Raw genomic sequence first — 24,423 nt, forward strand, 5'->3', positions numbered from 1 at the left:
GCGCCATTGGTTCGGAAGGTGATGGCCGGCCGTGACAGATGCCGCCGCCGCCGCCGGTGGAGGATCATTTCATCATTTGAAAGCACTTCCTTTTTTGGCGTATTTGCAGCGGAACGGGAAGCTCTGAACATGAAAGTGTTCAAAACAAAAATGGGATTTTTGATCCATCAAATCATGTGCAGCCAAAATCAAATGCGGCAGGCGCTTTGACAATATATATGCAGTATATATTGCATCGCCTCATTTGGTGAAATTCACTAATTGGATGAAGAAAAGGCATCATTTTGAAAAGAGCGCATTTACGCTAGCGACAAAGGCAAACCGGAAACATTTTGTTTTTCACGTAAAGATGTCAAATCTATCAGCATTCACACCATCCTGCAAAAACAACAACAACACTGTAATACACATGCGAGGCCAATAGTTGGTGAGGTTGCACTTATTTCATTTAGGCCAGACCGACTAAATAATTGATAACCTTGAATGTTTATATTGGCTACTTGATACATGGGGTACGATATGATTCAAGGATGTAGTGATTTTAAAATGTTTACAATTGCATTGAGTTTGATTCAGCGCGATTACGGTTTGATTCGATATCGTACAGCTTTTGTCATGTTTATTAAAATGCGAGTAAAGTGGGCATGTGAAAGCTTAATTATCAGTCATGCCAAAGCCATTTACATCTGATGTGCATCTCTCATATAAGACCATTCAATATGTATCTTGATACAAGGATGCGCTCACAGAAATATTTCAAGCCTAACTTAAGATTCATATCTTTTTTTTGCATGACAAATTTCCATGTCATTTTTTTGAAAGATCATTTTAACACAAACCTACCAAATAAACCTTATATAATACATATTCATTATAGTATATAAAAGCATAATCTTCAGATTTATGTATTTAATATTAATAAAGTATAATTACTCTAAATTAATAATAATTCGAGTATTTATCTAAAATACATACAGCATATTGTTTGAATTGCATAATAATTAGGTTATACACAATAAATATACTGCTATGTGCACAATTAAGTCCATAAAAAAATAAGTATTTTTTTAAAAACATTTTCATGTTTTTGAGATTAAACTGAATAGACATCTTAAAATGGAAAAAAAAAGTAATTATACTTTGTTAATACTAAATATATAAAAAAGAGGATTATTCATTTCAAATAAAGAGGCTAATGAATATGTATCATATAAGTTTTACTTTTAAAAAAAAAGGGTGTTTGTTATTTTTTTTAAATTACATAAATCTTAAACATTAGGCTTAAAGATTTCTGTGAGCGTGCAATGATTTTTAAATGCAACAATTGTTTTTTCAAATCAAAACCAATTTTCTGATGGTCACATCAGTGTAAACACGGCCATGCCATCCCCTACCTTAAAACATAAATGGTATTAAAACCAAGGATGTAACGGTAACGGCAATATCGTGATATCGCGATATTAACTGCCACAATATATCGCCGTCATCATTTGTCACCTAATTAAAAGCAGCACATCTGTTCAAAAAGTCAGGTTGATTTCCATTCGTGCAGTTCTAGCACCCTCTAGTGGCTACTTTTTTTTGTGCAGTTAAATTTTCACACGGCATGTTTTGTTTTGTCTTCTATGTTTAAAATCCACGCTAAAGGTCAGACGAGGGGGAACGTATGTGAACCCAGCCAATATTTGTATGCTTGCATTTGCAAGTGCCTCAACATTAAGTGTTATTCGAGATTGTGGGTTGTTTATATGCATTGCCGTTATGTACAAAAGAACAATATTGTGTTGTTTTTTTAGTATGAGCTCATTTTTTTTACGATATTGTGACCTTTTTTTGTATCACCAACCTCCCCACAATATCGTGTTAATATCGTATCGTGACGTTTGGATATCGTTACATCCCTAATTAAAATGCGGTTGTATAGGCGAGAAATCCGATTTGGGTGTTTCTGTTCTCTCAGAACAAGATTGCTTTGGTTACTTTGCGAGTTCCTCACCAAACTGACTGACTGAGCCCAAAAAAATAAAATCAATAAATATTGGTTTGCTTTCTCATGCAGTCATAACGGGCGATTCGGAGTGCGCTTGGTATACATGATGTCTCCCAGCCATGTTAATAAGCAAAGGTGAACGCGACCTGTCAAATCCAAACACAACAAAGTGAAGTTCACGCATGTGTTCTCACCAGGCACTAATGAGGTTATTGGGCATCTGCGACATGACATCTACATTCGGGGGCCAGTTTGTGAGACAATGACAACGAGGAAGCCCGGCACATCGGGCCCTGTGTTTTCCGAGTGCAAATAACAAAGGCGAGCGGAGCGCCGGCGGGAGGCTGCGCTCTCATGGAAATGAGCAACCCAGCCCACAATGTAGCGCCTAATCTCTTCAGAGAGAGGAATCAGTTACGCAGCAGTATGCAGCCCTCACTGCTTTTCACCGGAGTCAGCGGGCTATAGAAACCGCCGCAGTCAGTCCACCCCCCGCCACACACGCACGCACGCACACACACACAGGCGTCATGTAGCCACAGGCCTTGCTCCTACAAGCACCAGAAACAAGGTGCCCCCCCCCTCTCCCCAAACAACAGAAGGGATGGAATAAATGGGGCAGAGGGTGGTACGGGGGTGCGAAGCCTCAAAGGATGGGATTAGAGTTAATGTGCCTCCCTGGGTTATAATCTTTTCACAGGGGGACCTTGTTGGAGGGGCTCGAGGGCAGTAAGATAAGTATCTATTACAGAAACTCCCTCTTATCCCGCCAACATCCCCGCTTCAAAAAATGAGGCACAAAAACACTTGCCCCCGTCCCCCCTTGTCAGATACACAAGATCCCGAGAGCAAGTGCTGCCCTTTTCAGCTAATCAGGAATTAAGAGCTAAAAGCCGTATGGGGAGTTTGCAGGACACATATTTACTCCATCTGTGGACCACAAAGTCAGGTGGTTGAAGGACCGCTGGCCGAGGCGGTGTTACGCAGGGGACCTATTCACAAAACTTTTTTTTTTTGTGGTTGAACTCAACATTATTATATCATTTGCACCTTCTATCTCTTTGATCTCGTTTCTAATTAACAATAAAATTACGATTTTCATCTCAGATAGAATCGCCACAATGTATGAGGTTTGGTTCTTCTTGGTTTGATTGGTCATGCCTAGAGAGGGACGGTGAGATGACGTCGTCTTTTAAATCTACCATTCAGCACACCACCACTGATTGAAAAAAAATAAAAAATGAAGTGTGTGCGTGTACCCGAATTAAGCAGATACAATTTTAAGGACACTAAAATGTGAGTTTAGCATAAAATTGTTTAATACCTATAAACAATATAGCGATTTTGCTCAAACAACATAGTCAAGGCTGATACAAGTAAGTGAATTACAAATTGCGGGTATCGGCTTCAAACAATTAAGTATGACAGCAAGGAACCGAATTCCCTTTGAAATATAAATTGGCAAAATAACACTGCAAATAGCATTGGCGGGTTAAAAGTAGTGCTAAATTCAATTAAGGCACTTAATTATCTGCGTCTGGACTCCAAATGGCAGCAAGGTGACACCTCAAGCGCTTCACTTGCTGGAAATGTCACACGAGTGGTTTGAAAGGTTACAATTTGGGTAATTTTTCAGATGATCTTCTTGCCACAGCTTTTTAAAAACCTTGTTAGGCACATTCTCATCATCTAAGAACTACAAGTTTGCAGCACAAAAACTATGTTGGGGAGGGGGGGGGGGACTTGCTGCACACATCTCACTTTAAGCGAATATTGTTTGCTCTCATCTAAGTGCATGAAATAAAAGGTTTAACACAGGCATGAAACAATGAAATGTAAGTGATTTCCAGCACACATGATTAAAAACGAGTTAAATTCCTGTCTGTGCAGGTATGAGCCAGTACGTACTCTTAACGGTAGTTTTGGATCAAATCTGCAGTTACATCAAAGAATGGTAATAAGGCATTCCGTTTTTAGGTAGTTATTTAGCTCCCCCCCCCCCCCCCCCCAAAAAAAGCAACTTTTGGTTTCAGGGCTTAAAGTGTAAACAATCACTTGAAAATGATCCTGAGCTATAAGGCAAGGAAGCTCTATAAGTAACATTCATTCGAGGGTAAATACTGCTATGGTCCCAAAAGAAAGATAATTAGAATATGGAGGAAAAAGTTCATTCATTTCAATCATTTGTGAAACTTGAAAGTTACATTACTAGTTCACCACACACAAAGTCAAATATTCCAAACCTTTATTTGTATTGGTTTTGATGATTATGGCAGAAAGACAAAACATTTTGCTTCTCTCTTCTCCATCCTTGTCACATGTTTTCCTCTTCCTCTTAACAGCATCCAGCTTCTTTTGCAATTTCTTTTTTGAGACCTTTGTCAATGATGTTTTTCTGCACAACTGTCAAGTCAACAGTCTTTCCCATGATTCTGAAGCCTACTAAACCAGACTGAGAGACCATTTATAGGCTGACGTAAACTTCTGCAGTTGGTTTTGCATGCACTCTAAAAACAGTTGGGTCAAAAATAACCCAACTATGGGTGAAAAATGGACCGATCTTCTACTTGGGTTGATTTGACCCAACTTTGAGTCAAGAAATGGGTCTTTCAGTGTACACTCATAAATATTGGCCAGATCATTTACTTGGGTCCAAAAATTGGGTCATTTTGTATAAAACAACCCAGAAAGTTGCGTCAGATTGACCCATAAAGTGGATCGGTCCATTTTGTATCCTTAACTTATTCACTGCCATTGACGGCTATAGACGTCAAAAATTCATTTGAACTATTTCTATTAGTTTAACATTTTTTTCCACTTTTGCTAACAAGAGTATGAAAACCTCGATTTTTTTTTATTGTACATTCAGAACAGATATAAAATTTGTGATTAATCGTTAGTTAACTAGTGAAGTCATGTGATTAGTTACAATTAATTTTTTTTAATTGCCTGACGCCCCTAATACATTTTTTTATTATAGTCAGACGATTAAAATTTGTATTTGTAATTAATCGCCTGACTTATTAGTTGACTCACAAATTTTATATCTGTTATAAATGTACAATAAAAATTTTTCTAGGTTTTCATCAAAAATGAAATGAAATGAAAAAAAGTTCAACTAATAGAAAAAGTGCACATGAATTTTTGACGTCTATAGTCGCCAATGGCAGCGAATTAGTTAATTGGGTTACTTTTGACCCAACAGTTTTTAGAGTGTGAACTAGCTAAGATTGGGACAAAGGGAGCCTCCAATGTTGGGCTTTGTCACAATATTCTAATTTAGTGAAACACCGGATTTCTTATTTTTCTTTCTTTCTGCCATAATCATCAATAATCGAAACAAATAAAGGTTTGGGTGTAGTGAACTAATGTAACCTGCAAATATCACGTTTTGGAACAAACGATTAAAATGGACCTTTTCTCGATATTCTAATTATATGACCCAATTATCTGGTACATTTAGAAGCTGCTTGAGTGCATGGAGGATGTTGGTGTCGGGTGATAATTTACAAGAAAGTAACAATGAAGCAAAAGTTGATTTCAACTTGCAGAACAGTCCTGGGTGTCAGCGTGAGAACTTCCTGGGTCTGAAGGCGGGAAGGGCGAGCTGATGCGACGGCGTCCTCTCTTCCTCGATGGGTGCCAGGTCCTCGGCGGAGCCCCACTTCTTCCTGGACTGGAAGAGTGAGGCCAATTTCCTGTTCCTGTTACGCTCCCTGGCCTGGGACACCTGAAAATCTGCTGCTGTGAACGACAGCAAACAGTTGGACAGACTTACGAGTGTCCCTGTATGAAAGTAAAGGGCACTCACGCAGCTCACAGTCCTCCTCCGGAACTTCTGCTTCTTTGGGGTTGAGATAATGCAAGGCAAGATGGCCACTGTAATCCCTCAAGTTCTCCTTAGCACCTGATGGAAACATTTCACTTCAGATATATTATTGATCATTGATTGATTGGCAAATGCATCTTTTCCTTAATATTTTTTAGCTGTTAACATTTTCGCCTGCCACTCTAATTCTAATGTGCCGCCATCGAATGTGTCCTCATTAGGGCCATGTGTGCACGTGCAAACTCAAACTCAAACTTTAAAGCCAGAGCAGAGCTTCAAAACCAGGAGTTCTTGAATGTCAGGCAGATATGCAAACAACTCATTGTATTACAGGCAAAGGTTTTACCGTAAGTCCCTACAAGCAGATCAAGAACGTTCCGATGCCCATGCAGGGCTGCGATGTGTAACGGCGTATAACCCTGTGAAAGAGGAGATCGTATGGATGAGTAAAGGGAAGAGTGGTGACATTCCTCCTGCGTGCAAACGTAACGGGGGTGGGGTGGGTGTGTGTGTGTGTGTGTTTCAGAGCACCTACCCCCTGGAGTTTCCCAAGGCCCGGCAGCGAGGAAAGAAAATACAAATTAGAAAAGCTTGTGGAAACACAAAATAATGACAAAAACATAATTGCCAGGTAATTCGGCGAAAATTGCGGTGTTTGAGAGCAATGCATGCTGGGACACAGATGCCCTGTTATGGGAGACAATTAACGTGACATGATGTGATGATTTATTAGCCGGGTGCCCGCGCTCCCATGGTGCATTTGCACAGCTGGATCTTCACTACAGATGTACGCTCCGCCACATGACAGGATACTCACATGCTGCAAGAGACAGAGAGAAATCAATGGATCAATGATTGGACTGAAAAGGATTACACAGAATCTTTGGATTACACTAGCAAACAATTCATTTTTTTCAGTGCCAAAGATATTTTTTTTATTTTGGTTTTTGGTGCTTTAACAGTTTACGAAATGATTATTACTAAAAGTAGTGTTTGTGCTTTTACATAACCTGTTTTTGCATTTGTCTACTGCTAGTTTTGCCTAATTTTGCTTGATTTTCACAAGAAACATGATTTGCATTTTCAAGGCTCTCTGTGATAACAATTGCCATCCTTTGCAAAATTACATTTAAAAAAAAAAAAAAGGAAAGAATACAGTATGGATAGGCTTGAAAAGACAGATCCAGCCTCAACAAAGTTATAGAATGTAAAACAATACCAATGTCATAACTTGCAATCATGTACTACCTCAAGCACTAAAGACAAAGAAGAAGTCATTTTTTAATTCAGCGAAATCAAAATACACTAAAACCGTCACAACTTTCTTGGCACCAGAATGTGTTTCGACCAGTCTTCTACCAAAAAGCAGCAATGCAAATCGACGCCTTCTTAAAATAATATTTTTCATTTTAAGAGGGTGACAATATTTACATCTCGCTGACATCTTAACAATGATGACTGAGGAGAGAGAGAGAGAGAGAGAGAGAGAGAGAGAGAGAGAGAGAGAGAGAGAGAGAGAGAGAGAGAGAGAGAGAGAGAGAGAGAGAGAGAGAGAAACAACTCACTGATTTGGTGTTGACATCAGCACCGGCATTTGCGATCAGAGTTGCCATGTCCTCGTTGCCGTGTTTCGCAGCCCAGTGCAGAGCAGTCTGTGGGAGACAACAACAAAGGTCCTCAATGCAGTAAATGTTCATAAGTGCAAACAAATGCAAACAATGTGAGCTTTCGAATACAGTGCAAGAAAAATGATGGAGGTGAAATCCCTTTTCTATTTGACTGAATTACAATCAGTGGTCCATTTGCTCACCAATGTTACATGACATGATCAAATCAACACACAACAAAGTAGTAGTGGTTTTGATTGTCAAACGTTTATATTCAATGAGCTCAAACACCAAAATAATAAACAACAAATATTTTAGTGACAGTACTACTGTATATAAATACAACTTAGTAGAATGTACAAATGTTCAAAATGTGTTTTTTTTTCTCTCCATTTTATCAAAAGTATTCTAATTACCGGTAGTATCCGAATAGTCTTAATGAAAATAAAACAAATTTGAAGTTGTTTAGCGGTCAGCTAATATTTCACTGCTTTTTAATGATGTTTTCAAATGTTGCCGTGGGTCATCGTATACAAGCCAAATTTTGGTATCATGAGTTGTTATTGATCACAATGCACAGTGAAACTATTCATGAGAAACATTCTGTCGTATTTTTTTTTGTAATATACACGATGCATTTTTATATACAAAATCCTTCTTAATATGCTTTCTTTCCCTTACTCCCAAATTGCAAACTTCTCAAGTGGACTTTCAGATGTGTGGCTATTATTCTCTTTGAGAAGTATTCCACTCCACTTGCTTTTATTTACAGACAGACAGAGCAGGTATAGACAAAGAACAAAATGTTTATGAATGTATCTATTCCCCCCCCCCCCCCCCTCAATTTTAGTTTTCGTTAGTTTGTTCGTTTTCGTGAACTATAATAACCTTGGGCGATTTCTCTGTTCCTGAATGATCCCAGTGCAGAATTGAAGCCCCATGAAGGCATGCTTGGTCGTACACACGCACACACGCCTCCTCCTTTATCTGAGACACTTCATAGTCACCAAGTGAAGAAACATCGCACGCTAAGATAGATGCGGCTACAAAGTTGTGATTGCCCTTTCTTATTGGCCGCCAGTTGGACCAGCTGCACTGGAGAGGGGAGAGGATGAATGGAGGGATGGTTTCCTGCCATCTAACGGAGCCTAATTACAAAATAACACAGTGCTGTGCGCACGGTAGGGGGGGGGCCCGGCCGCCTGTCACCACAGGCAAGATTGATGATGTTAGTGTGACCCGCAAAGGGGAGCCCCACCCAGACACGACTGTCAGCGCACGTCAAAGCGCAATAACGAGCCTTTACAAAGGTACGTCCACATGTTGGCATGCAATGTGAAAATAATAGAGGCGAGTATGCGGCGGGAAAGAAACACACACGTCCACCTGTCGGACTGTGATCTCCTGTGTTTTTCCATCACTCTTTAGGATGTGTAATTATGGGCTATCAACAGGTGTCAGCTAAATAACCACAACCATCCTGTCAGAATCGGACCCTTAACGCGGAAAATCAAACACAAGCCACATCAGAATGACTTATTATTTTTGGACAAGTGTAAATAACTTCGGCCTGCTGGATGGAGACTTTATGGAAGTTCTTAGAAGGACTCGCAGGAGTTCATCGGGTCAGCTTGTCGAGGGCAGGCGTGATGTTATTCTATGACAGTATTCTCTTTCGGGTTGGCTACATGCCCTTTGAACGTGAGCAATGGGAATGCTACTTGAGCTACTTTGGAACCTACACGTTTGCTGCACGACACTTTTGCTCACCATATAGACGGTCACAGGAGAAACAACTTAGTAAGGGGGGGGGGGGGGGTTCTCTTCTTTCAAAGATGAGGTCATTCAATTTGAAATGTGTCTATCTATACCACCTGCTTGTCATTGCTGATTTGACAGTGTTTTATAAACACAGGGATGGGCAAGCACTGATAGCAGGTAACAGTATCGGTGCTCGCAATACCAGTATTGGCCTCACTCTTGTGGCAATTTCGTAGAGAAATGCTATATTGGGATGTATACGGTATTCACTCATTCTGTAGTGGACTCGAGGTGCGTTCAATGACCATGCGCACAGTAGGAAATCTCAGCTATGCATAGCAAAAGCCCAGACGACTGATGATTGTTTTTTGGTTTTGTTCCAGATGTTTAAATACCTGTTTACAAGGAACGTTTTCAAAGAATCTCCACTTATTTAAACTTCAAACATCTGGAACAAAACCAAAAAAACAATAAATTCAGTCTGAGCGTTTTAAAAACACACGTGTGTTCTTCATGTGTTTATTGAAAAACATGCGTTGTATCCGCAGATAAAACTTTTTTACGGGGATAAGCATTCTTTCGCACAACACGAGACTGACGAGAGGGAACGTTTGGAGAACTTGCCCTGATGTTCATTTTGGATACAGAAGATGAGGACTTTGAGGGATTTGTGGTTGAGGATTAATCAAAAGTAACGTGAGTACATTGTTAAATACTTCAACTTTTGAAACACATATTTTAAAATGTTTCCTCCAAAGTGCAATTGCCAGGTAAACAAATATTACAAACCAGACTGTAACTGTTTTTAGATCAAATGGAGCACTGGTAAGAACAGACAGTTTGTCAACCCTAGAGCATTCAAGGTCACCCCAGATCTCAGACAACTGTGAGCAATAATGCCTTTTACAGCTCGATTCCTCCATTTTAGCACGGTGTGTGACTGTACTTACTGTACAGTAAGTGCAAATATGGAGCAGGAAACAGTCAAGTAAGCTAAGAGGAAGATGGCCAACATGCTTGTAATAAATGATATTAATCATAAAACTACTGAAATGACAGTATGTCAGGGTGGATTACTAAATTGCACAGTCAATAATACTTGACAGTGGCAAGGAACAGAGTAGCATCTCTCCAACATTTTGTTGCCATTTTGACATTTGCCCACAGCAGGACTCGTATCATGTCGATCATATCGTATCCTTAGTCCTTCCAGATACATGAATCCTTTACATGTATCAAAGCAACGCTCACCACATCCTGGTCGCACAACAAACACATCAGTTTTGTCATATGTTAACAGTTGTAACTTGGAAACGTACTTTGAGTGCTGTTCTGGTACCCCTTTTGCCAACAGCTTGGCCTTGTTAGAGGGAAATGGGCTTCACTTGTAAAGGGCTTTATATTCAAGCTATTCAAACAGCACACTGTGTGGCTTCATTCACACAATGATTAGTGGAATATATATATATATATATATATATACGGTAGTCATGATAGGAAAGCAAAAGCTCATTGACACGCCAATGACCGGGAGCGAACGGGGATTCAGTGACTTGCTCAAGAATACCTCGACATGGTCACAAGGGACAATTTCAGAGTTGAAGGACGACCATTCTACCAAGCAAGGCCCGCCATCTCAGGTTTGCTCCCTCTGTGGTGCTTTTGTTTGGGATTTTAAAACAACAGGAGTCCTGTAATGTGCTAGGAGGTGTAGAGGAGACAGAGCGCCGTGGATGTCGTCTGGATCTAGTATCTCCGTCTCTATTGTCGGCCTGCTGTCACAACACAAGATTGATCGGCCAAAGCGCCGTTTGTCAGGGGTCTCCTAGTGGGAAAGAGTGACTGACGAGCCCGAACAGGATGCAGCGTCTCCCCTTCCTGCGTCCCTCGTTTTGGGTTCCTGAATCCCCACACCCCACCCGTCTGCCTGAACTGAACACTTGAGGGATCACCCCCCCCCCCACCCCCCACCACTCCCACTAAATAGGCCCAGCGCAAGGAGAAATACGAAGAGGAGTGATGGCCAGATGATGTACTTACAAACTGTGTGGCCCGGGAGGAAGAGCAGGTCACAGCAGGGTGCGAGGTCCACGTCATGATGGGAGCAGAGACACAAACATATGACATGAGGGTTCTTTCAAACAAGTTGACCTTAAAAGTACCCAATCCTCAAATAAATATTTTAAATCTTCATGAGAGTAATCCCATTTTCACTTTTAGTGAAATGTGTGATTAAAAAACCCAAAAGAAAGACAAAACTGATTCTGATCTGGCTCTCGCGAGTCATGTGACCTCTTTTGCCTCCGGGTAAGGTAAGTGTGGATGGATGCTATCTTCCTCTACATGACCAGGAAGCGAAACGGGAACATCAAAGCGCACCAAAGGGGACTTAGCACCTTCCCAGGGACACAAGCGACATTGTTCTACAATTAATCCCAGCCTGCTCTATTACTTTCAGATTATCTTTAAGTAGGTGAAGTCTTTGTGGGGAATTAAGACTCTCCTTAATCCATGACACCCCCCCCCCTCTCATCTCCGTGCACTTCAATGACGGTCGCGCTATCTTGTCCGGGTGGGTACTGCGGTGGCTTAGAAGGTGGTCCGCAGTGACTGCAGGACAGTGTGAGAACTGTGACACTGAGGAGGGACAACAAACATGAGCTCAAATCTCTTAAGCGCACAGGGAGACAAATAAAAGGATTTGGGTTGTCAAGGGGGCACAGGAGCTAAAAAGCTATCTTTCATAATCCTTTTGATAGTGGACCTTTGAAATGCATGATCTGGATGTTTTAACACGGCCTTCTCGGAATTCCATTAAGAGGGGATCAAAACTCTCAGAATGACCATATGAAAGTTACACAAGCAGATCGCTAGTCCGAGGGCAGGCAAGCATCGCGTTCCCGCTAGTATTCTGGATAAAAATGCATTTAAAAAAGCACTCGTAAATAGTTCAGGAGGATAGAAACTTACCCCCTGATGAATACGGTGATAATCGGGACATGAGGACAAAAAAACAGACAGGAAGAATTAAAATCATCAACATATAAAACTTAACACTAGCTTTCACGTTTTTACTACATCATGACATTGTAATATTTCATACTTCACACCATTTGGCAGCCAAGGCATCTTATTTTGATCAAATAGAAAATGCTCAATGCTGGAAATGTTGGATAAGGAGCAAGTGTTGATTTTAAGTTATGTCATAGTAATTCACATATTTAGGTTAAAGGTGTGTTGAAAGGCTGCATAATAAGTTTTGAATTAGTAGCAAATGCAGTCAAACTTGTTTTTAAAAGCACTCAAATAAGTGCAATAAATGAGAAGTAAAAGCTTTGTAATTTAAACATTACAAAAGTATGCGTACAAAAAAGTTTAAAACTACAAGCAATTTTAAAGAAGCTATATATAATAAAATAAAAAGAGCGCAATAGATAGAACCCAATAAAAAAAAAAGAACAGTATTAGTTGGATATCCTCATATTATAGAGTTTCAATTGTTTATTGTGGTAAAGTTTACCGTTTGTATTTATTATAACATTGCCAAAACAACACATCCAGGAATGTACTCACACTTTTGCAAAGTAATACAAAGTTATATACTATATTATGGCATGCAATAGGAAATGGATTAAATACTCACCGATGTGAAGTCCTGGTTTGGACACAAAACAGAAAAAAACATGTTAGCAAAGTCTTGACGCAACATTGGTTTTAATTACTTACACCGTTTTATAATCATTCATAATGTTCCAAGGGAAATTCCCCTTAAGGGCCATTGCTCTGATTTAAGGTCAATACAAATCAATTATCTATTTATCCGTCATTCAGCTTGTGAGTTGACCAATTGCTGGCTGTGAACACTAAATAGCAAATTAACTTTGAGTGGAAAGTAGATTTAAACACAGACTAAGCTAGCGAACTAGTTGGGGAGACGGTTCGACATTAGACACTCATGTTCTGCCACATTCACATCAGACACAACAAGGATTTATTATATACAACATTAAAAGGTGAAATAACCGACCAGGATTCTACCTTTGGCCACAATGCGACGCAGGATTCAACTTCAGGTAAGCCATTTTATACTCAAAAGAAAACTTTGCCGTAGTTCGAAACAGAAGTTTAAAATCCAACCAGAACTCATTCGCTGCCGTCAACACGATTAGGGAATGGGAATTTTGGACGCAAGCTCAAGCTCTACTGTTCTTGGTCTCAAAAATGCGACTGACAGTAACGTGCGACTTGTATAATTATGTTTTTTTTTTAATTTTTTTTATTAATAAGGATTTATATTCCAAAGCAATTTATAGTCTGAAAAGACAAAAATAAACTAAACTGCATGTTCCTTCTGCACTTGAAGTTGCTTTCCAGCTGGCTGGATTTCTTACAGGGGTGGTTCACAATATCATCTCTAAAATGTTTATTTTGCTTTGTTATTGTTATATACACATTTTCTTCCCAAAGGTAACAAGGAAGCTGGTTTGAAACATGTATTGTCATCTGGTTACTGCAATTTATTTCTACGGTCAGTTGTAGTCAAATAGTTGACACCAAACTTTTTTAGTGAGCTATGAAGGATGCTACCTTCTTGTTGGCAAGTGATGGGTCCTGTCGAAGCAGTTGAGAGAGGTCAGGAACTCGAGCGCCAGCCGCAAAGTAGATCCACTCTTTTTCTAGAGGGTCGAGCTGGCATGAAGAGAGAATGGCTCGTATATGCATTTTTTCCCCCAAAGGTTTACAGGTTTAAAGGTTATATTATGCTACACATGACCACATGGCCGAGCTGACCCACTAACACAGAAGACACAAGATAGCTGAAACCACTACAGAGTCACATTTTAGGGAAAAAAATATTTGAGCAGAATGACAACCTGACAGCTTCTACTATGAGAATGAGAAAAAGTTGAGACAATAAGCTTACTGCGACTGCAGCGGAACCCATGCTACCCGTCGACTCCTCGTCCTGCTCAGACTCCCACTGAAAACCAGGCAAAAGTCAAAGATGACTAAAAGTATGACACAATCAGCCGTAATCAACAGTGCACACACACACGCGCGCGCACACACGTTTGTTTTACTATCTTTGTGGGGCCATCTTATTGACATAATGCATTTCCTAGCCCCTTCCCCAAACCCCAACCATCAAAAATGATTGCCTACCCCTATTCCTTACCCTAACCTCAGCCATAACCCAATTCAAACCTAAACTCTAAAACCAAGTCTTGACCCCCAAAAAGAGGTCTAAACTTGTGGGGCCCAGCAAAAAGGCGGGTGGGCCCCACAACTGTGTGAAATCCTAAAAATGTTGGCCCCACTATGCAACAAAAACAAGACCACACACACACACACACGCACACCCCCCCACGCACTCCCACACACACACACCGGTGTGTCATGTTGGCTTGAAGTCATCCCACTGCTGTGTCAGACAGAGCAAGCTAACAAGACAGTGAAGTGAGTCAGTCAGACGTTTCACACATAAGGTGTAATGAAAAACAATCCACTTAACAATTAATACAAGACAACATGCCACGTGTGTAACACTTAAAAAAGAAAGAAGAAAAAAAACGCCTCCGGTGTTAAGGTGTCAACCTGGCTAGTGGTCACGCGCAAACCTGCAGCGTGACATCAATTTAGCAGCCACCTGAGGAAGGTAAAATTAATTCAGGTGCATTTTTGCTATCGGCAGAAAAAAAGCTAATTTTGAAATGTTTCCAAACATTACAATACTGTCTGTATGTATAACACGGTGTGAACAGTGGCGTACAGTGATTGGTGTGAGGTTCCCCAGGCTAGTGAAGTTAGCAAGTCATCAGACTCTTTCACACAGACAAGCATATATTTTGTTGTTTTTAATTTCCATTTATATTTATTTGCATTTAATTTTTGAATCATATTTTTTGTATCAGTTTTAGAGTTTTATTTTCACTTACATTTATTTATTTTTGGTCCTTCATACACCTTAACCTGCCGACGACATGCTAGTAGGTTATGTCCCATTAAAGTTTTTGATGCAAAATCACTTATTTCAAGCCTTGTGTATACGGCGTACAACACAAATAGTAATTAATAAATATAGATGTATTGTAGTTAGCTAATTCCTTCCCAAAATAGTAGTATTCGTTGTTTATTTGAATTCAACCAACTTTTTTTTATATTAATTTTCATTGACTGTTAGATTTAATTTTACGCTGTAAGGTAATATATGTTGACCATTTATCATCAGTCACTTCCATAGATTGTTACTCAGTCTGCCCTCTGGTGGCAGCTGTGTGGAACAAGTAAGTATGACCATGACACAAATTTACTCTGTCGTTCTTATTGTTTACTGTTTGCTGTAAATGGTAAATGACAAGAGGAAGAAAGTGGCAGGATAAAAACTTTTTTATCGTCCTCACAATATATATCGCCCAGCACTACTTGGAATAGTTTCTTTCTTCAGCGCAAAGATCTCATTTAGGAAAAATACACTTTCTACTGTACTTCCTGTCATCTAAAATTAAATAGTTGACTACATTTGCTCTACTTCACAATCAGTTGAATTTATAGTGTATACTGCAGTGGAATTGTTTTAAAGACAGTTGTCCAGAAAGTTGGACCACAAATGACCATCCTGTGTTAAACAAACACACTTAATCTGATCACATGTACATGCAACATCTCCATTAAGAGGACGTCCATATATCTTGGCTGAGAATGTGTGTGAAGCTCTTTAAATTAGGCACAAATGATTATTATCTTTCTGATGAGGTCCAAGATGTTGCGGCTTATCATAATAACAGGGTCTTATTTTAAATGCAGATTTGCCTCCCACTCACTCAGTCAGGTCTCTGCCACTTCAAGAAAGCAGCCAATTCATTTGGCGCCCCCTGGCAGATGATAGCGGTACTGCTAGCATTTAAAACAGTCAAAATACAGTAGTGGTCTTTTATGTTGCAAGGCTCTTACTGAGTATAAAATTTGGAGGCGGCCACCTCCACTCCAACAACGTCTGACATAATGAAAACTGTTATCTGACCTGCGTTATTTCAAACTGCAGTGGCAGTTTCAGAAAGTGTAGAATAGAAGAGAATGCATTTTCAATTCACCTCGAGAGCACTGTCTGGCTCGCCGCACGTCATCAGCTCATCCCGACATTCCTTCTGCTGCGTGGCACGAGTGGAGGCGTCCGTTGCTTCCCACTGTGCTGTCGCTGGCACTGTGGTGGGACTCAAACGTCTCTGCCCGTCCACATCAGGCACGTGAATTTTGTCTTTGTCTCGCTCTTGCAGCAGCTGTCTGTATTTCTTCTTGAGGAAAAGATACTTCTCACCCTGCGGTAGACAAACAACAGAGGCCATGTTTTACCTCATTCGGGTACATGAGAGGGGTTAGAATAGTCCAGTTATACACCACCACTGCAACCTATAGTGGTTCCATATATAGTTCTACGCTGGCAACCTGACCAAATTTGTACACAAATTATAATGTACCATAGTCAATCACAGTGCTTCTTACTTATTACTCCGCCACCACTATATTTATTATCATTTGTCGATAAAATTGTTGCAACATCTCTGCAGAGGAGCTAATACGCCTTGTGCATTCTCCGACAATGAGAATACCACTGCCACCTACAGTAGTGGATGTGCAATTACACTTAATTCCAGTATGACAAAAAAAAAAAGTTCTCTGGGTTCATACGCACCTCCCAGGCATCACACCGCACTCTCCCCTGGGGGGGGGGGGGGGGGGCTATTTGAGAAGGACTGGTCTATCACTAGCCTAAGCTAGCTCAGCAGTAAAGTCATGATAACAGCAAATAGAGCATACGTAAGTATAAAAAATACTTGTGGTACAGTCGAGGTGCAACAATCGAATCGACAACTAATCAATTATCCAATTAAATCGACAGCTATTTTGATAAGTGATTAATTGTTGCGAGACCTTGTTTAACTTCTTGACTCCTTGCCTTCAACCTCTTTAACACTAAGCATTCAGCTTCTCAGATTTTTGTAGTCCTCCATTAAAGCAGATGGGGAAAAAATAGGATTTGCAAACAGCTACCTTGACTTGGGAGAACAACAATAATGACATGTTATTCACCAAATCAGTAAATGGATCATAATCAGTTTAGGTTTGTGAATTTTTTTGTGCTGTTTTCAATTTGAAATAATGTTGAAACTTAAACGAACAATTCATTACAACAAGAGTACTCACATTTTCGGACTTGACCACAGCAATTCTGTCAATGATGAGCTTGAATTCTTCTCTGTATTTAGCTGCAAGGAAGGAGATGAAAAAAAGTTCACATTCTGGCTAACTTTACTGTATCCACAACCCACAATGTTATATAATAGGCAAGCTGGAAGAAGAAAGCGGGTCCAACAAAAACAAAAAAAAGGGGGGGGGAACTTTGATGAATACATTCTGCTAATGATGTACTATAATAGATAGCATGAATTTATTTTCAGCCCTGGACTTTCATGGATCAGACTAGCCGACATATAAGTTCATGTTTTGAAGTTGAATAATTTAGACCAGATCCAGATAGCAGAGGATGGTTTCGATCCATCGACCTCTGGGTTATGGGCCCAGCACGCTTCCGCTGCGCCACTCTGCTGCGATAGTAATATGCTTTGTCCTGTATTCTCTTGACGCTTAAAAAGAATTAGGTCCAAAATTCATCCAATCTCCTCAAAGTCTTTGCCTTTCGCACTAAGTAGGAGTGCCTACTTACTTAGTGACAACACAGAGGAATCAGATTGACACTGGCGAAAGACGGCACATTTTTCCAATGTGAAATAAGTGAATTGAGGAAAGGGTCACATCCCTTGGCCACAGCCAATGAGTAGTGAGTTCTTAACTTCACATGATTAACCTTCAAAAGAACTACTTGGTAGAAGTTCAACAACATCCTAGACTGAGGATTGTGCTACTAAATAACCAGGTCGAGATAGATTAGGATGGTTTCGATCCATCGACCTCTGGGTTATGGGCCCAGCACGCTTCCGCTGCGCCACTCTGCTGCTGTAGTGGTACTTGTTGGCCTGTACTCTCTTGTCGCTGAAGAAGAATTAGGTCTAACATTTCACCATGGATCAGAGCAGGCTTCATTACGTTATGCACAAGGCTAGGCAGGACAGCATGAACCTGGATTTTGGTGTGGAAACCTATTTGTCCGCCAAGTCTGCGCCTCAGACCGCAACATAACTTACATTGCCAACAAATTTCCCTCTCTGCTACAGTCTTCTGCGGTAGTGTGGCCGAGTGGTTTAAGGTGCTGGATTTAGACTCCAGTCTCTTAGGGGTTATGGGTTCAAGTCCCACCACTGCCAGTTCCTTGTCACTGGAAGTAGGTATGAATAGGGGCTCTTCCATCGCTGGAACTTTTGAAGAACTTTTCAATTTACCTTGGTAAAATTCATCCATCCATCCATTTTTTAAACCGCTTTTCCTCACAAGGGTCGCGGGGGGCGCTGGAGCCTATCCCAGCTGGCTTCGGGCAGTAAGCGGGGTACACCCTGAACTGGTTGTGGTAAAATTCAGTTTGCGTGTTTTTCCACCAACAACAATTTCCGGGATAATTAAATTCCCCAGGGGGCATCCGAGTACTATGTCAGCAGCAGGGTCTTGCTGAGCCAGGCTGGAACTTTGAGGGGGCGGGCTGCACTTATGGAGGACCAAAACTGCCAAAATTGAAAATAAATGACTAAATAAACAAATAAATGACTAAAAGGGAAAATGAAAACAGATATAAAAAATATAATTAAAAAATGTAATTAAAAAAATTAATATAAATGGAAATAAAATAAAGAAATACACATATGCATAAATAAATAAAAGTAAAAAAAAACGAGATTCAAAAAAAAAAAAAAATAGTCTAAATAAATACAAAAATAAATATATAAATAGAATTAAATATCAATTGATAAATAAAAATGCTCTGCTCTCACATTTATTTATTTCATGCTGCAGACGCTCTGCCAGGACGAAATGTTATTCAAATGAGGGGGCAGTAATAAGCGTGTCTTGGGTTGGACTCCACCGTTGCAAACTGCCTTTTATTGGTCTCGTGAGCGGCTTCGGTGAACAAGGAAGTCTCGCTGGCTTACATGGAGAGCTCCAGCAATGGACGACTACCACCCAAGACACACTTAAGACCGCCCCCTCATTTGAATAAAATTTTTGAATTATATTTTTTATATCCGTTTTTATATCCTACGAATTCTGTGGATGACTCAGGAGAATATTCACGTTTAATTAGGCTAACAAGCATGAGGTCCACAACCGTTTGCCATTGGACGTTTCTGGTTGGCTTGAAGATAATTTACCTCTGATCCAAGCAGGCGTCATTACCTTATGCGCAAGGTTCGGTTGGACACCACTAATCTGGATGTTCTTGTGGAAACCTAGTATTTATCCTTACAAAATTTCTTAAATATGCCAACAAATGTGCATTCCTAGACAGAGGCTTGCAGGTAGTGTGGCCGAGCGTGCAAAGGCGCTGGATGTAGGCTCGGGTCCCTCAGGAGGCGTGGGTTCAGAACCAACCACTGCCGTTTCCTCACTTCAATCAGGTCATCTATGTTGTCATGCAAGCTTTGTCAGTAGTTCTGATTGAGAATTGTATTTGTCAGATACTACAGGTGTTTGTTTTTGTCTTCTTACCACCATACAATCATAGGACCCACCAAAATTCTTCCCGAAATCTCAGTATCTTTGCTTTGCGCACTAAAGCCTGCTTCACACGGCAAGATTTTAAAATTGTTAGCCGACTTCCAAACCGTGAGAGAGCCCACACGTGACAAGAGAAAAAATCACGGGAGTAACAGTTTTGTACGTACAGTGTGTGGTGTGCAGCCACACAGCACAATGAACACGTCACACACAAACTCATTTCATTCATGAATATTTCCTGGTTAGACGGGAAATCTTGCAAAACCAGGACCAGTCGCGATACTTCTTGGTTTGTTTTTAGCATTAAAAAAAAAACATTTCACACCATTTCGGGTGCACTACTTCGCCGCATTACTTTGCGTTAAATTCACAATCGTCACACAGCAACGGGTATGTTAAAGAGCATCACTTAAAACTATTGTGGTGAAAACAGACTATGGCTTATTCCTAGAATGTGTTTGCATGCACGTAAACTACAAAGACACACGCCGCTGAACAAATTCGCAACAATGTGCACAACGCTACCCTCAAACGTCCGACTGCATCACACGTGCCGATGCGCACATTATGTGAACTAAACTTTATACAAATGCATGCAAATCAGTCAATGTTTGAGACACTTAAATATTGAACTGTAACATATTCCTCTTAAAGAATAAATGTTTGAGGCCTTTTCCACAGGATTAGTAGAAAATCCGTGGAAAATCAACATTCCCAGCATGCTTTGTTGTAGTTACAATTGACACTTGTGACTGTGTTAAAAATGAACCCATTAAACACAATAACATACAGACAGCAGAGCAGCGTGGCTATGTTGTCCCTCCCAAAAAGGCCATTTTCAAACTAACAATCATCTGGCGGGTCAGTACTCGTATACAGATATTGGACCATTGGCTGGCTGTGTGATAGGTAAGTATTTGTGTGCGTTCCTATGTGACAATCAAGGAGTTTCCTCTTCCCGGTATGGACACAAAGGATACTCACTGGTGCTGATCCACAAAAACAGGAAGCAGCAGCTCACGTGTTTCACACAAACATTCCATGCTTACGGCAGCAGGTAACAATGTCCAGTAAGTTATGTATTGATCAAAAACTCAATTCCCGTGCATCCCTCCCCACAATTCCTTCATTTCCCAACATGCCCCACTTTTCATATCAGATCAGATTGTTAGAGGTCTAAATCCCATCATGCGTGTGGACTTAATTGTGATTAAAATACGATCATCGTATTTACAACACGATGAACAGCGACCACATGCTCGAGCAGACATGTCACTACGTGGTGGGAAGCACTTCTCTAATCACCGGACGGCCACATCAGATGTCGCTGACGTCACATCTGGACCACATGTGGCAGCAGCGCAAGGTCACACTGGATCAACATTTGTTTGGCAAGCTTGACATGTTTGCCTTTCGGCCACGGATTGAAAAAAAAAGAAGAAAAGACTAAAGGGAAAGGGAATTGTGAAACAGTCTTTGACAACTATTGTTGTTAGCATATAAATGCTAATTCACACAACAAACTGCTCTATTGGGTATAAAAAAACTATTAAGTTAATTTAAACACTCAATGCTATTTAACTTGTTTACATTGTAGATTGTAAGATTTACTGTACATGTACTCTTGTCCAGCTATAAGTCTAGCTAAAAAGTCGATTTCTATGCTAGCATCCTATGTTATCAAAATCCTAGCAACTTTTTCAAGCAAACTTGAATGCTAATTGATAATATTAGAACATTGTTTATAGCAAGTTATATTCATTAATGCTAGCTTAGGACAGTTTCTTTCAGGGCTGCCACAAACGATAACTTTTCTAATCGACTAGCCACTGGTTGTTTCTGCGATCACGATCAGTCGACTGATCTGATCGTGTAAATAGAACATTGCCCCCAACAATGTGGCTGCCATATAGGTCGCTTACCTGGGCTACTACAGCATGCTAGCTTATCTAGGCTTTTAGTCATATCTGTGGTTATAACGTTACATAAACCATATAACCCTAATGAAATCGGCATCATTAGCCTTATGTTAACGTTTACAGCTATAAGCAAGTAGCTCACAAATGTTGACATTTAATATTAGCCGCTCATTTGCCAAATTGCCTGCCAAGATGGCTGTCCCTCCTTGTTAGAAACTGAGTAAGCCACGGCATACTGATACGCAGACCTTTTCAAAATGTTTTACTCCTAACCTTGTAGCTACTGTTTATGAGATCCTTGTATTATGTCTGTGCACTTGACACATTTGATTAAATTCACGATTCAAACCATTTTGGGGTTTCCAAACAAAATCACCCTACAAGGGACAATTCAATAACGTGAAGTGTTTATAAACAATAGATGCCAAGGTACTTACAAGTGGCAGAAAGTGATTGACTCCCACCGACTTGAAGTGAAAATAGTGACAAAACTTGTGTTTAGGGTTGCACCATATGAACTGCAAAAGTTTTGGGGGAAATCTGGTAACCCTACGTTAGCAAAACTAGGATTTTTCCCACTTATGCCCATTGGATGTTAGGGGAGGAAAACAATTTTTATTTTTTAGTTTCATACCCAACGACATTTGTGAGTCTGCAGTCTGCACTTTATATACTTAGGTAAAGGAGGGGAATTAGTACTACTTTTAGCATCTCCGTACTGTACTTTTACCACAAGTGACTATGATTTGGAGATGACGTCATGATGTTGCCCCTCATGAGACTCAAGAAAGGAGGTGTTCAAGTGCCCCACATGGGGGAGGAAATGACACAATCCTAATTCCAACTGCACCTCTGTGGAAGTTTTTTTGTCTTAAAACATGCAAATAGGGGAGCGATGGAACACACCTTGAGAAATGTTTGCAACATAAACACGCAAACTGTTATGCTAATTTCTTGAGTCCATGTTACTTACCACGTAACTGTACGTCAATGTGGCCAATAAAAGGCTTAAAAGTCTTCAGTATGTCTGCATTTCTCACTTTGCCCGAACTGCCCGCAGTAGAGTAGAAGTAATCCAGCAGCGACTCCTCGCTCACATCGCTCATGTTAGCTGTAGCGTTTATCACTGTACGTCGAATTTAGGACACTTTGGACGCTGCGGCTACTTCATACGCTCTTTTTGCGTGTGTCTTTTTTTCCCCCACACTGCCGCCCCGGGAGTCGTCTGCTCGGCTAATTTGCGGCTCTTCATGTCAACATTTCACTCCACCCAAGCTAGCGAGTTGCCGCCGCGGCCGCCGCGCCTCCTCCACTTCATTTTAACCCTTTCTTCCCTCCGCGACGCGATAATACTCGTTTGGCCGATTTTCTGACAGTGGCCCTAAACGTTTCTTTGGCAGAAAGACAAGTTAGTATATCCGGTTCCGAATGTAAACTTTTGTGCAGTCAATGAAAGAATAATAAAAATACATTCTTCCAGTGTTGTATTGGAAATGTAAAGATGAGCTGAAAATGAACGTGTATTATATATGAAAATATTATAAACCGTTTATACAGGCAGTGGTGGCAAATGCACTTTGGTTAAAAATGTTCGACGTACCGATTCGTTTGGGGAATGAATGATACTGGGGTTTTGGAGGAAATTCCAGGATGAACACGATGGCCTTTATTTGTCCTTCTCCAAACTTTTAAATGTCCACCTGTTCGTTGTTTTAGTAGCCTACTTTTGCAGAACTTGCTGTTGTCGATCAAGATGAATGGCAAACTTCACAACCATTTTATTTTTGTTATTTCCAAGAACGTTCACTTTTATGCCTTTCTGTGACTCTTCTTCTTATTGTCAATTATATTGTACCGAGCAGCCAGGACAGAGTCATTAATAATACTGACACTGTAGTTTCCTATGTCACAATCAATACATTTGGAATGTGGAATGATAGTTTCACCAGAATATGTCCTTTAAAGGTAAAAATAATAATAATAATAATAACTTACAGCCTCTATTTGGGTCACAATGGGTAGTCGTGTCTGTGCATCGATGATAGCCGCAGGTATTAGACAAAACACATGGTCAGATGAATTGTGCGGCTGCGCTGTAAATATTAAATGTAGGAGACTTACACATTAATCCCGCCATGGCTTCTCTTTGAACGAGTTGCGTTTAATTTGATGAGTGATTTGTGCGTCTGTGTTTGAGGACAGGACAATATTGTAATTACAGTAAGCTTCTTACGACTGATACAATTATTGAGGTGAGCAGTTGACACGGTGGCGTGAAAAAGTGGGACCTTATGCTCTTTCAATTTCAGAAACAACACAACTTTCATGAGGATAACGATATTTGATCCATTAGCATATGCTGCGCCTTTGTGCACTCTATTCATGCCAGAGAGCAGCTGGCCACACGTTGATCACCTTGCTGCCGCCGCAAGGCATTGTGGGGGAACAGCAAGCTGAGCCAATGGCAAAAATGATTGTTATTTTTTTTCAAACGGCAGAAAAATAGTGGCGGACATCGTAGCTACACTCGGTATGAAAAGAGAGGACAGAAGAAAATGGACAAGCCATGCTAACAGTTAAGCTACAGCAGCGAAATTAGAAGAAATATTTAGTTGGTACAGTGCACTTTGAATAGAAGCATATATATGAATAGCA

The 24,423-nt window shown here is 40.4% G+C and overlaps 1 protein-coding gene and 2 non-coding genes across 3 annotated transcripts; 1 reads left to right on the plus strand and 2 right to left on the minus strand.

Annotated features, from left to right (window-relative positions):
- Positions 1-3,287: 3,287 nt before the first annotated feature.
- Positions 3,288-23,102, minus strand: LOC147178936 (uncharacterized). Its single transcript, XM_086066914.1, has 10 exons — positions 22,742-23,102; positions 17,390-17,451; positions 16,279-16,503; positions 14,112-14,168; positions 13,775-13,876; positions 11,442-11,456; positions 7,385-7,471; positions 6,166-6,238; positions 5,802-5,897; positions 3,288-5,734 (listed from the first exon to the last, which is right to left on the minus strand). Exons 1-10 carry the CDS (start codon positions 22,872-22,874, stop codon positions 5,556-5,558), a joined length of 1,029 nt encoding a protein of 342 aa, XP_085923040.1. The 5' UTR covers positions 22,875-23,102; the 3' UTR covers positions 3,288-5,555.
- trnam-cau (transfer RNA methionine (anticodon CAU)) lies at positions 17,721-17,792 on the minus strand. The gene has a single exon. It is a non-coding gene; the product is annotated as a tRNA-Met (tRNA).
- On the plus strand, positions 18,426-18,507 carry trnal-uag (transfer RNA leucine (anticodon UAG)). The gene has a single exon. It is a non-coding gene; the product is annotated as a tRNA-Leu (tRNA).
- Positions 23,103-24,423: the final 1,321 nt, after the last annotated feature.

The sequence above is a fragment of the Leptonotus elevatus genome, chromosome 2 (assembly GCF_054856555.1).
Source record: "Leptonotus elevatus isolate MCC_2025b chromosome 2, RoL_Lele_1.0, whole genome shotgun sequence".
Classification (NCBI taxonomy): domain Eukaryota; kingdom Metazoa; phylum Chordata; class Actinopteri; order Syngnathiformes; family Syngnathidae; genus Leptonotus; species Leptonotus elevatus.